Here is a 13,734-nt window from a genome sequence, read left to right on the forward strand (position 1 = left end):
TACAATGGCAGTTTGAGCTATGTTTTTTTTATGTCCCTCTACAGGTTCGGAAATGCCAGTTTATAGAAGATTTGCAAAGCATTATTTAAGTAATTTGTTTATTTATTTTTGGAAAGCACGCTTCCTGGTCCCCTTGTGAGCTGTGAGGTGGTCAAAATTGACTGGAAACGAGTGGAAATAAATGTTATTGAGGTTATTAATACTGTAGGAACAAAAAAAGGCCCATTTTATGTGATTTTAGCTTTTTTTTTTTAATAAAAAATCCAGATCCAAAACCAAAACACGAAAACAAAACACGGAGGTGAGGTTTTGGCAAAACCAATCCAGATCCAAAACCAGGGGAGATCCAGATCCAAAACCAAAACACAGGGGGGCGGCGCACATCTCTACTGACAATATCGTCAGGTTGGGCAGTAGGTTCAGGTGATGACAGATGCCGAAAAGAACCAGCGGGTGCGCGCAACGATGGTCGTTGCTGGCATATCCACAGCACGATAATGCGGACAATGAACGATAACGATATTTTTTAGGATTTTGTTTTATTTAAACCCATACACATCATACTTTACTACTCTCCCAAAACCTTCAGGAGACTAACAAATCTTGTGTGTGTCTCTCTGGAGGCCTAGAAAAGTGAGCAAGTCTGCCAGAGGCCCCTCACTCCCGCCTATTGTAATGCAAGGTCTGGGCAGCTGGAACACCTGATCTGCACTAAAACGTCTCCCCGTCCCCCATTTCACAATCTCAGCTTTGCTTTGTTTTTTGGGGGGAGGGGCAACGATGATGCAATCTCAACACCACGCCCCCTGGACTGCTCACTTTGCTGCACCACGCCCTCCTAGAGCTCCCACCAGGATGTCGTCGAATATAACACACATCCAACGCAACTTCAGACAATAGCCAGGGCCACAACTGGGGGGGGCTAGAGGTGCATGTGCACTGGGTGCCGGATTGCAGGGGGTGAAAGAAGCTGACTCGAGGTGGGTTGGGGGCTGCAGACTCAGAAAACGGCCATCCAAAAATGGCCACCGCCGAAGAGGAGACAAATGCTAGAGGTCCTTACTGGCCCTCTAGTGTCTGTCTCCTCCTTGGCGGCGACCATTTTTGGATGGCCATTTTCAGTAAATTCCATGCGGACTAGCCGTCCGCATGGTCTCTGCTGAAAACGGCCATCCAAAAATGGCCGCCGCCTAGGAAGAGACAGATGCTAGAGGTCCTACTGGACCTCTAGTGTCTGTTAGGCCAGCACAATGCACACAGCGTTCCCAGCACCGGGAACGCTGGAACTGCCGGGAGAAGATGCTGAAAGCTGCATCTTCTCCTGTGAAACCCCCTGGCAATGAGCATAAACCCCCTGGCAACAAGCAAAAGCCACCCTGGCAAACGGGGATGAAACCCCATGGCAAGAAGCATAAACCTCATGGCAACTAGCATAAACCTCATGGCAACAAGTATAAACCCCATGGCAACGAGCATGTAACCCCTGGCAACGAGCATGTAACCCCTCGCAATGAGCATAAACCCCCTGGCAACAAGCATGAAACCCCATGGCAACGAGCATGTAACCCCTGACAACGAGCAGGTAATTTTAAAGTAATTAGAAGCCTTACTGTGGGGTATAAAATGGTGTCGGGCAAATATGTAAGTGGCACTTTGGTAATAGGCATTATAGTGTGTGGCATAATGTGTAATGGGCATTATGGTGTGTGGAATAATGTAAGTCACTATACCAGGGACGTCTGAGTAGTGCACTGCCTTATGGAGGAGCAAGGACAAACCTCAGGTACAGGAAGGGAGGAGGCGCAAAATTGCTGCCTTGCACCGGGTGACAGATATCCTAGTTTCGGCCCTGCAATAGCTATCTTATACTTTGTTACAAGAGAGTAATTGTGATGATCATCAGTCCGAAAAAGAAATTCAAATCAACAAGATGGAGGCGATGTGCCATTCCAAAATGGCACATGGCGTCCATCCACATTGCAAGGTTTGCCTTGCAATGTCAGCGGTACCGTAACTGACCGATATGTGCACAGCCAAGCAACATAGTGAAGCATGACAGCACACTGCCAGTAATTGAATCCCTCCCAATAATAAGCTACTGTGTACAAAAATGTATTATTTTTAGAGGTGAGCGGGTTCGGATTTCTGAAATCCAAACCCCCCCCTGAGCCCCCCCGATCCGAGGCCGATCCGAGTCAGGCTCGACTTTTCCCGCCTGACTCGGATCTGAAATCGAGGCAAAACGTCATCATCCCGCCTTCCGGGTCTCGCGGGTTTTGGATTCTATATAAGGTACCTGCGTCGGCGCCATTTTCTCACTCGGCTGTGGACAGTGAAGAGGGAAGGTGGGAGTTAGGGCTGGCTGTGTAGTGTAGTGTAGTGCAGTGTTGTGCTGTGCAGTGCTGCTGTTGTCCATAGGGGCTGTGTCCACTCCTCCAAAGTCCATAGGGGCTGGCTGTGTTGTGCTGTGCTGCTGTTGTCCATAGGGGCTGTGTCCACTCCTCCAAAGTCCATAGGGGCTGGCTGGACTGTGTTGTGCAGTCAGTTGTCCATAGGGGATGTGTCCACTCCAAAGTCCTGTGTAGTGTCCCAGTCCTAAAGGGGTGCTGTAGTGTTGTCCAGGGGGTGCTCTGTCCATCAGGGGTGCTCCCCCCAAGTGCAAAAAAAATAAATATTTTTTCTGTGTTTGTGAATTGTGTGCGCAGTAGCCGCACGTGCATCAACAAAGTAGCGCCAAGCGTGCGCCTGTGTCCAATACGTAAAAGGCCGGCTGGCTTGTCCGTTAAAGGGTGCTGTAACCCCCAAAGGGCACTCCAAACAAAAAAATATATATATTTTCTGTGTTTGTGAATTGCGTGCACTGTGGCTGCACGCAATTCAACAAAGGAGCAGCACCAAGCCTGCGCCTGTGTCCCATAAGTAAAGGGCCGGCTGGCTTGTCCGTTAAAGGGTGCTGTAACCCCCAAAGGGCACTCCAAATAAAATAAAAAAATATTTTCTATGTTTGTGAATTGTTTGCACTGTGGCTGCACGTGCATCAACAAAGGTGCAGCGCCAAGCGTGCGCCTGTGTCCCATAGGTAAAGGGCCGGCTGGCTTGACCGCTAAAGGGTGCTGTAACCCCCAAAGGGCACTCCAAACATTATAAAAATATATATTTTTTTGTGTTTGTGAATTGTGTGCGCAGTAGCCGCACGTGCATCAACAAAGTAGTGCCAAGCGTGCGCCTGTGTCATAGGTAAAGGGCCGGCTGGCTTAAACGTTAAAGGGTGCTGTAACCCCCAAAGGGCACTCCAAACAAAATAAAAATATATTTTTTTGTGTTTGTGAATTGTGTGCGCAGTAGCTGCACGTGCATCAACAAAGTAGTGCCAAGCGTAGCGCCTGTGTCATAGGTAAAGGGCCAGCTGGCTTGACCGTTAAAGGGTGCTGTAACCCCCAAAGTGCACTCCAAACAAAATAAAAAAATACTTTCTGTGTTTGTGAATTGTGTGCGCAGTAGCCGCACGTGCATCAACAAAGTAGTGCCAAGCGTGCGCCTGTGTCATAGGTAAAGGGCCAGCTGGCTTGACCGTTAAAGGGTGCTGTAACCCCCAAAGTGCACTCCAAACAAAATAAAAAAATATTTTCTGTGTTTGTGAATTGTGTGCACTGTGGCTGCACGTGCATCAACAAAGGAGCAGCGCCAAGCGTGCGCCTGTGTCCCATAAGTAAAGGGCCAGCTGGCTTGTCCGTTAAAGGGTGCTGTAACCCCCAAAGTACACTCCAAACAAAAAAAATATATATTTTCTGTGTTTGTGAATTGTGTGCACTGTGGCTCCACATGCATCAACAAAGGAGCAGCGCCAAGCGTGCGTCTGTCTGTTAAAGGGTGGTGTAACCCCCAAAATGCGCTCCACAAAGAATAAAAAATTCTTTTTTTTTTTTTCTGTCTTTGTGAATTGTGTGGGCTGTAGCTGCACGTGCATCAGCAAAGGAGCAGCGCCAAGCGTGCGCCTGTGTCCCATAAGTAAAGGGCCGGCTGGATCATTTCTTAAAGGGAGGTGTAACCCACAAAGTGCACTAGTCTCCAACAAAAATAAAAAATTATTTTCTGTGTTTGTGTGCACCTTAGCCGCACGTATATATCAATATAACATAAATGGAGGACCAAACTTTCTCCGATAAAAATAAAATAGGAAAAGATCAAGAACCACTTCCTCCTAGTGCTGAAGCTGCTACAACTAGTCATGACATAGACGATAACATGCCATCAACGTCGTCTGCCAAGGCCGATGCCCAATGTCATAGTAGACGGCACATACAATCCCAAATGACAAAGTTCAGGAAAATGACCTTGAAAAAAACATTTAAATCATCTGAAGAGAAACGTAAACTTGCCAATATGCCATTTACGACACGGAGTGGCAAGGAACGGCTAAGGTCTTTCCCTATGTTCATGACTAGTGGTTCAGCTTCACATGACGATGGAAGCCCTCCTCCCGCTAAAAAAATCAAACGAGTTAAGCTGGCAAAAGCACAGCGAAGAACTGTGCGTTCTAAGAAGATATCACAAATCCCCAAGGAGAGTCCAAGTGTGGTGGCGGTTGCGATGCCTGACCTTCCCAGCACTGGACGGGAAGAGGTGGCTCTTTCCACCATTTGCACGCCCCCTGCAAGTGCTGAAAGGAGCACCCACAGTCCACTTGCTGATATGCAAATTGAAGATGTCACTGTTGAAGTACAACAGGATGAGGATACTGGTGTAGCTGGTGCTGAGGAGGAAGCTGGCGAGGAGGATTCTGATGGTGATGTGGTTTGTTTAAATCAGTTGTTGTCCGTGGGATGAAAAAGCCCATCACGGTCATGCCTGGGCAGAAGACCAAACATTCCACCTCTTTGGTCTGGCAATATTTCTATCCAAAACCGGACAACAACTGTCTTGCCATATGTACCATATGTAAAGGTGAAATAAGTAGGGGTAGAGACGTTAACCACCTAGGAACATCCTCCCTTTTACAAGAACCTGCAGCGCGTTCATAAAAAGTTACTGTCAAGTTCAGAAACTTTGGCTAAGACCGTAAGCAGTCCAGGGACACCTAAATCCCGTTGTCCTGTTGTATCCAAGCGCCTGCAAACCACACCGTCAACTCCCTCCTCGTCAATTTCCTCCTTAGTCAGGATTGGAAGTAGTCCTGCAGGCCATGTCACTGGCATGACTGACTCTCCTATCCGGGATTCCTCCGGAGGATCCTGCATTGCTACGCCTCCTGTTGCCGCTGCTGCTGTTGCTACTGCTGGGAGTCGTTCATCATCCCAGAGAGGAAGTAGGAACACCACTACTTTTACTAAACAATTGACCCTCCAACAGTCCTTAGCGAGGAGGATGAAGTACGACAGCAGTCATCCTGAAGCAAAACGTATAACTGAGGCCTTGACTGCTATGTTGGTGTTAGACGTGCGTCCGGTATCTGCCATTAGTGCAGTGGGATTTAGACAATTGATGGAGGTAGTGTGTCCCCGGTTCCAAATCCCGTCTAGATTCCACTTCACTAGGCAGGCGATACCGAGACTGTACAGAAACGTCAGAAAAAGTGTCCTCAGTGTCCTGAAAAATGCTGTTGTACCCAATGTCCACTTAACCACAGACATGTGGACAAGTAGAACAGGGCAGACTAAGGACTATATGACTGTGACAGCCCACTGGGTAGATGTATCACCTTATGCAGCAACAGCAGCAGCGTCACCAGTAGCAGCATCTCAGAAACGCCAGCTCGCTCCAAGGCAGGCTACGCTGTGTATCACCGGTTTCAGTAAGAGGCACACCGCTGACAACCTCTTAGAGAAACTGAGGGAAATCATCGCCCAGTGGCTTACCCCACTTAGACTCTCCTGGGGATTTGTGATATCTGACAATGCCACCAATATTGTGCGGGCATTACATCTGGGCAAATTCCAGCACGTCCCATGTTTTGCTCACACAATAAACTTGGTGGTGCAGAATTTTCTGAAAAGCGACAGGGGCGTGCAGGAGACGCTTTGGGTGGGCCAAAAAATTTCTGGCTGCTTTCGCCATTCAGCGACTGCGTGCCGAAGACTGGAGAGCCAGCAAACACTCTTGAACCTGCCCCGCCATCACCTGAAGCAAGAGGTTGTGACGCGGTGGAACTCAACCCTCTATATGCTTCAGAGGATGGAGGAGCAGCAAAAGGCCATTCAAGCCTTTACATCCACCTATTACATAGGCAAAGGAGGGGGTATGCACCTGACTCAAGCGCAGTGGAGAAGGATTTCCGTGTTGTGCAAGGTTCTCCAGCCCTTCGAACTTGCCACACGTGAAGTCAGTTCAGACACTGCCAGGTTGAGTCAGGTCATTCCTCTCATCAGGCATTTGCAGAAGCAGCTGGAGAAAGTGAAGGAGGAGCTAAGACGGAGCGATTCCACTCGGCATGTGGGACTTGTGGATGAAGCCCTTCATTCGCTTTGCCGAGATTCCAGGATGGTCAATCTGTTGAAATGAGACCAGTACATTTTGGCCACCGTGCTCGATCCTAGGTTTAAAGCCTATGTGGTGTCTCTCTTTCCGGCCGACACAAGCCTGCAGAGGTGCAAAGACCTGCTGGTGAAAACACTGTCAGCTGAAGCGGAACGTGACACGTCAACAGCTCCTTCTTCATTTTCTCCCGCAACTGGGGCTGCCAGGAAAAAACGTAGGTATCCTAAGCAACCCGCTGGCGGTGATGCAGGGCAGGCAGGACCAAGTTTGGACATCTGGTCCTGACTAAAGGACCTGGCAACAATTTCTGACATGTCTACTGTCACTACATATGATACTGTCACCATTGACAGAATGGTGGAGGATTACATCGGTGACAGCATCCAAGTAGGCATGGCAGACAGTCCATACCTGTACTGGCAGGAAAAAGAGGCAATTTGGAGGCCCCTGTACAAACTGGCTCTATTTTACCAGAGTTGCCCCCCCTCCAGTGTGTACTCCGAAAGAGTGTTTAGTGCAGCCGGGAACCTTGTCAGCGAGGAGGTTGCTTCCACAAAATGCGGAGAAGATGATGTTCATAAAAATGAATTATCAACTCTTCCAGGGAGACCAGCCTCCAGAACGTACAGAGGGACCTGTGGTGGTGGATTCTAGCGGGGACAAGTTAATAATACTCTGTGAGGATGAGGATGTACACAACACTGAAGAGGGTGAGGAATCGGTGGATGAGGAGGATGAGGACGACATCTTGCCTTCGTAGAGCCAGTTTGTGCAGGGCCAGATTAATTGCCAGTTTGTTTTATGGGGGCCCAAACGAACCAATCATTTCAGCCACAGTTGTGTGGCAGACCCTGGCGCTGAAATGATTGATTTGCTAAAGTGTGCATGTCCTGTTTATACAACATAAGGGTGGGTGGGAGGGCCCAAGGACAATTCCATCTTGCACCTCTTTTTTTTCTTTGCATTATGTACTGTTTAGGGCCTAGTTTTTCAAACTGCCATCCTGTCTGCCACTGCAGTGTCACTCCTAGATGGGCCACGTGTTTGTGCCGCCCACTCGTGTCGCTTAGCATAGTCATCCAGCTACCTCGGTGCAACCTTTTGGACATAAAAACACTATTGTGAGGTGTGAGGTGTTCAGAATAGACTGGAAATGAGTGGAAATTAAGGTTATTGAGGTTAATAATAGCATAGGAGCAGAAAAACCCACAAATTCTGTGATTTTAGCTGTTTTTATGCTTTTAAAAAAAAAAAATACACAAAACCCAGAACCCAAAACACCGAAGGGTGGTTTTGGCAAAACCAATCCAGATCGAAAACACGAAGAAAGATCCAGATCCAAAATCAAAACACAAAACACGAAAAGTGGCCGGTGCACACCCCTAATTATTTTATTTATATCCCGCCACCAGGTGTCCTTAGTGCCGTACAGGGAAATACAAATAATTCAATATAACAACATTAACAAGGAACAGACTGGCATTGCAAGAGGAGAATCAGACAGTGCTTTACCCTTACCTGTGCCGAAGCCCACAATGACCACCATCATAAGCCAGAATAACCTCAGGAGGTCTCCAAACATCATCTGAAAGCCGGATATGTAACAAAATGAAGCACTCACTAAGGCTGTGAACACACAGGCGTATATATAGAAGGAAAATAATCCAGACAAGCATTGTACTAAGGGCCCGGTTCAGACCAGCTCGCCAGACTGCGTTCGCACGTAGCCTGCCGATGTTTGCAATCCGCACATGCGTATGCATCACAATGCGCATATGCGAACTAGTCCATGCGATCGAGAATCGTTCGCTGTGCATAGCCAGCTCGCTAGAATGAGTGACAGGACAAGCCGTTATGGTAGGGTTGCCTACCCTCCCGATTCGGGCGGAAGCCTCCCGATAAACGGGTGCAGCTCCCGCCCCCCCGGAAAGGCAGGCAAGCCTCCCGCGTGCCGACGATCCCCAGTCTCCCCCCCCGTCAGTACCTGAGAAACACCCTTCAGCGGGGGGTCGCTGACGCGATCGCGTGGCCCCGCCCCGTCACACCCGGAAACGGCCTTCAGCCCGCCCGGCCACGCCCCCTTTTGCTGGTCACGCCCCCTGTTCTGCCGATCTGGCTGCTCCCTCCCAGAAGGAGCAGCCAGATAGTTGGCAAGTATGCGTTATGGGTGGTTACAGGAGATGATAGACGAAAATGGGGGTGTGGTGGTGCAAACGCAGGAGTGTCTGTGCGTCTTAACGCCGTTTCAGAGGCGTGCATAATTAAGACGCAGCGTCATCTCATAATACACGTGACATGGCTAAATTACACATTGAAGCACTCGCAGTGCTTGCGGTAGGGTATGGTCAGTCCACAAGTACTGCGTTTGCTTCCGTTGATACTCAATGTTACCGATTGTTGCATACAATTCCTGGAGATGACATGTATAAGTGGGCGTCTTAAGACAGGCTGGTGGGCGTCTAAATACACACCGCTATAGCACGCCAAGACATAGTGGGTGTGCTAACGCCTTGCCGTGCGATCGCGGGATTTGTATACTTTGTCTGCGTGCGAATGCATCTAGCAAGCGGGTCTGAATGGGGCCCTAAGTGTTCATGAGTTAACGAAGTGCATATAAAATATCTCTGTGCTATTGAGGGATCGGTTTATTATTATAATGACCTGAAAAGAAATATTTTTTATTGCTGCAAATTATTTTCTAAACAATTTATCCATAAAATAAAAACATTATGGCAGCTGAATTTCCCCTTATATAGATATTTTCTCATACACGTAGGGGAGGAATTCAATTAGGTGCGAGTTTGCAAAAGGATTAAACGCGCATAGTTTGCCTTATAAGTTGCCTACTTCATGTGCGCACCCAAGATACGCACAATTCAATTATAAATGCTAATTCGTACTACTCGCAGTGAGAGCGTGCAAATTTTGTCCAAAAAGTGGACAGAAAAAATAGCATAAAAAAGTGGTGAGACCTTCCTGGACCCCCAAAAAGTGATACCTTTGTTAGCAGAATCATACAGAAGATTGTTATTGGCCATAAGGAAAGTAGCGTACGCTTTTAAAAAGGTGTCAAATGGCTGATTAGTGCATTTAATAAATAAATAAATAAATAATATAAAAAAACCTGTAGAATCCATTTAATTACTAAGGAATTAGGAGGAAAGTGGAGAAAAAAAATTGGCCCAATTAAGCTATTTGAAAACTTTCAAATGCCTAAATTAGTCATTAGGGGGGCGTCCAAGGGGTTCTGAAGCAGGTCCCAACATTTTTGCCTTAAAATATTTTCCCTACCTTTTCACCTGTTTATGGGAGTGTGAACAAAAACAGGCAAATTTACTCTGAAAAAGAAATGCGTGCTTGGAATTAAATTGCAAATATAATTCGTAGTGTGAATTTGCCGTGAATTTGCCTCATGGGACCAAACTCGCACCTAATTGAATTCCCCCCCCCCCCCCCCTAGCCTCATACACACATATGCCATGCAAGATATACCAGTGTCCATAACCATCGGAAAAGGCGGGGGGGGACAGGGGGGGCGGTTCGCCCCTCCCCCCAAACATTTGAGAGGCACCAGTGGAGCTGCGGCCGTGGACAGTTAAGTGCTGTGCTTTATAGCAATAGGCTGCACAGCTTGGAGGAGGAGGAGGAGGAGGTGTAATGAGTGGTCTTTCAGTTACAAGACCGCACCTCTACCTCCATGCAGTGCAGGGGCTGTGGCTGTGCAGCTTATTGCTATAACGTGCATAGCCCCCACCCTCCACTTCTTCCGTGGGGCCGGCCTCCTCCTCCTTCGTGCAACTAACCAGCGGTAAGTGGAGGTAGAGGGAGGAGTGTGGGGGTGCTAAAATAAAATCGTCTAGTGTGTATCTGCTATGTCGCTGACGATGCGCGCTCCCTCGCGTCGCCAGCGACATCGCCCACCGGACCTGCATGCAGGTGGCATCGTTAGCGAGGGCCATGCTGCCGAATGCAGCATTGCTCCCGCCGTCGCTGCCAGCATTGGCATGTGTGTACGCACTTGCCAATGCCGGCACCCCACCAGGTCCCACCGCTTACGAGGTCGGTACACACTAGACATCATCTAGTGTGTGCCAGCCTTAACTTTCCCATGCAAAGCATAAAGAACCTATTGCAGGAAAGGTAGAGGGATGGCTGCCGCTGACTATGCCGGGTGGTGGTTATTGCAGGTTCTGGGTGGGCTAAACTAAACAATAAGGAGAAAATAAATGTTTTTGCTGGATTTAGGACTTTTCTTCTAATAACAAACAGACTCCTGAGTGTGAGAACCAATTGTTTAATGAACCCTACACTGCATTGGTATCATGTCATCAACCACTCCAAACACTGTTAACTGGCATACAAGTTATAGAGCTACATGCTACTTATAGCTGCTGAGATGTTCAACCAATAACATAGGGAAAAATGTTTTAATGTATAAAGCAGTTTAATTCCCAAGTATATGGAATACAATTTACCAACTATGGCAACTGCCCTTGTATTTGGCTGAGTTCTCCTACCCACTCTGGGCTGAGATTATTCCAGCCTTACACGGCAACCTCTCTGCTCCCCGCATGTCCCCAGGTTGTCTCACATCCAGGGTTGGACTGGCCCACAGGGGTACAGGGGAATGCCCCGGTGGACCCCACTGCCTGTGGGCCCATCCCCTCCTCTAGAGATCAGGTTCAAGACTGTGCACTTGAACTAAACATTATACATATGTTACATTATACTGCACAGGACTATGGCGTATTTTCTACAATGCATTGCTGTTATTAATCTGGTACATTATCATGCATGCACTAGCAGTATTCACTATATATACATTTTTAAGGAGCCCAGTCCATGCACTTTGTAATGGTTAGCCAAGCCTCTGTGGAGGCTGGCCACACCCCCTTTTATAGGCTGGTCACACCCCTAAATATGGGCCCCTATCACTTCATTCTCCCGGTGGGCCCTTCATGTCCCAGTCTGACGCTGCTCACATGACCCTGTACCTGCCGCACATTCGGCACTAACCTTGTGAATCATGACAGTGAAAGGTCCCAACATCTCAAATCCACGAGCGAAATACATGGCATAGCACCAGCCGAACACCAGGGCCAAAGACATGGGGATCACTTCTCCATTAGAGTTGGTGAGCCTCATGGCAAGGGTAAGCAACACTGAGCAACAGAAGAAGACCCTGCAAAGATGGGCGATCATGGGGTGAGCAAGACATACAGACAATGTAAAAACAAATGAGGGATTAACTACAGGTTGTTCTAACCACATGATGATTCTACATTTTTTTTTGCAACTATATATCTGGGTACAAAAAGTTAATGAAAAAGTCTCTCCCTCTTCCAAAAATAAATAATCCCTCCTCGTGCATGCTGTGAAGGTTATCATTTGTGAAGCAACCCAATATTTGGAAGGCAGGGCCGGATTAACAATGGGGCAGAAGAATATGCCCCACATGGGGCAAATAAAAATAGGCCCATCATCAGACAGCCATAAATTATGATACATTTTGTTCTATTTTTATGTATTTAGGGAGACAGCGGGGCTGATAGCGTATGGGGTGTACACACCCACTTAGCTCTGGCCACACCCACACAGCAATGGTCACACCCACGCAGTACTGGTCACACCCACGCAGCACTAGTTACAGCTCTCCCCCCCTTCTCAGTATAGGCCCTTGAATATTTTTAGACCTAGGCCCATGTGGCCCTGCTGGTTGGGTGTCTTCGTCTTTGACAGACTGCATACGCAGCAATGGCTGCCTCCACAACATGTGCAAATTAAGTTTATTTTAAGAATAACAAGCAGAAATAAATGTTTGCATTGTTCCTGTACAACCCAAGGATAACATTACTGCTCTATGGTATCGTCTTAAGCAATAACATGATAAAATATATGATGCTGATGCTATGAGCGGGTAAATTCATTGAACTAAACTACTCACAGAATGAAGTGAAATAGTCCTCCTGATACCATATCCTGGAGCAACGATATAATTCGGGTACTCATCAGTACTGGGATCTGAGGAACAGAATAAATCAATGTAAGAGTGAGCCTTTCTAGAACACTGCATTGGCGGGCCCCATACTGTAGCAACATTTACGTAGGGGCCCAGCAACGCTACTCTAGCTTCGCAGACCAACTGAATTGTCTCTCCTGAGCACGCGCAGCCTGGGGTGAGCTCAGCTTTGAGGGCCACCGTCACCTTCAGGCCCTGTAGTGCCTGCGCCCATTGTAATTTGGCCACTAAGTCTAATGGGGTGGATTTACTATGCGCCAATTTTCAAAGCCACCAACGATCAGCAGCTGTGACCGATGGATTTCAAAGGGCTGTAGCCATTTATTCTATATCAGGCTTGCTCAGCATTAAGTATTATTGCCCTTTGAACTCCATCAGTCAAGCTTTGAAACTCTACGGTATACTAAATCTGACCCCCAAACTGTCTCATTAATGTATTTATAGGTGTTTTGTGGGGTGTCTAAACCATTTCCATCATATGTGCCGGGTGGGGGGTGTAGGATGGGGTAGTGAGAATTGCCTAACCGTGGCCCCACCCCCGCGCTGTACAAAAAAGCAGTTGCTAACATTGAATCCCAGGGGTCAAAGCTACAATGACACACTGAAGTTGGTGGGATTAGGGACGGCTATCAAATAGTTCACAATTGACGGTCTCAATCGCTGTTGTCATCGATACTTCACATAGATGGCAGGAAACCATGGATGGAAAACCACCAACGGTTTGAACCATCAATGGGCGGGCATCACTACTGTTAGTCAGTGAAAGAAGTGGACCTATTAGGAAGAGGGGCAGGGCAAAGAAGTGCAACTAAGAGGCGCGGCTATGATTAAAAAAAAACAACGTTTTCTGTACCTCTGCTATCGATGGCAGAGAAAAGTTGGTCCTGCACCATCTATGGCAAAACCATCGACCATCAGTAGCAAATCTTTGATGTGGCTAATAACGTACGCTCAATGGACTTTCCTAGGTGGGATCTGGGAGGCTGGTCTACTTTTCTGGACAGCAAGATATGTGAGTTCTCGCCCTTCCAGGGTTAAATAGCCCTTTGTAAATCTTTCCTTTAGGGTCTGAGCAGTGGAGGCTCCAGAGGCGGGGCTACAGCGCAGTTCAAAATTCAAATAGGGGAACTACACCAACTGCCATTTCACACGCTGCCCAACATCACCGGTCGGGACTCACTGGCAGTTGGTGTGGTTCCCCTATTTGAATTTTGAACTGTGCTGCAGCCCCACCCCTGGAG

General features: G+C 47.8%; 1 protein-coding gene across 2 annotated transcripts in view; it reads right to left on the reverse strand.

The window, feature by feature from the left end:
• LOC148477859 (transient receptor potential cation channel subfamily V member 6-like) overlaps positions 1-13,734 on the reverse strand; it is a 62,988-nt gene that overhangs the window by 24,700 nt on the left and 24,554 nt on the right. For both annotated transcript variants that reach the window (XM_088456099.1, XM_088456098.1), the window contains 3 exons: positions 12,419-12,495; positions 11,491-11,656; positions 7,993-8,059 (listed from right to left, as the gene is read on the reverse strand). In XM_088456099.1, the coding sequence (XP_088312225.1) occupies positions 7,993-8,059; positions 11,491-11,656; positions 12,419-12,495 (310 nt within the window). The remainder of the gene's footprint in view (positions 1-7,992; positions 8,060-11,490; positions 11,657-12,418; positions 12,496-13,734) is intronic.

Source organism: Taudactylus pleione, unplaced genomic scaffold, assembly GCF_031769625.1.
Source record: "Taudactylus pleione unplaced genomic scaffold, aTauple2 ptg000685l, whole genome shotgun sequence".
Taxonomy (NCBI): Eukaryota; Metazoa; Chordata; class Amphibia; order Anura; family Myobatrachidae; genus Taudactylus; species Taudactylus pleione.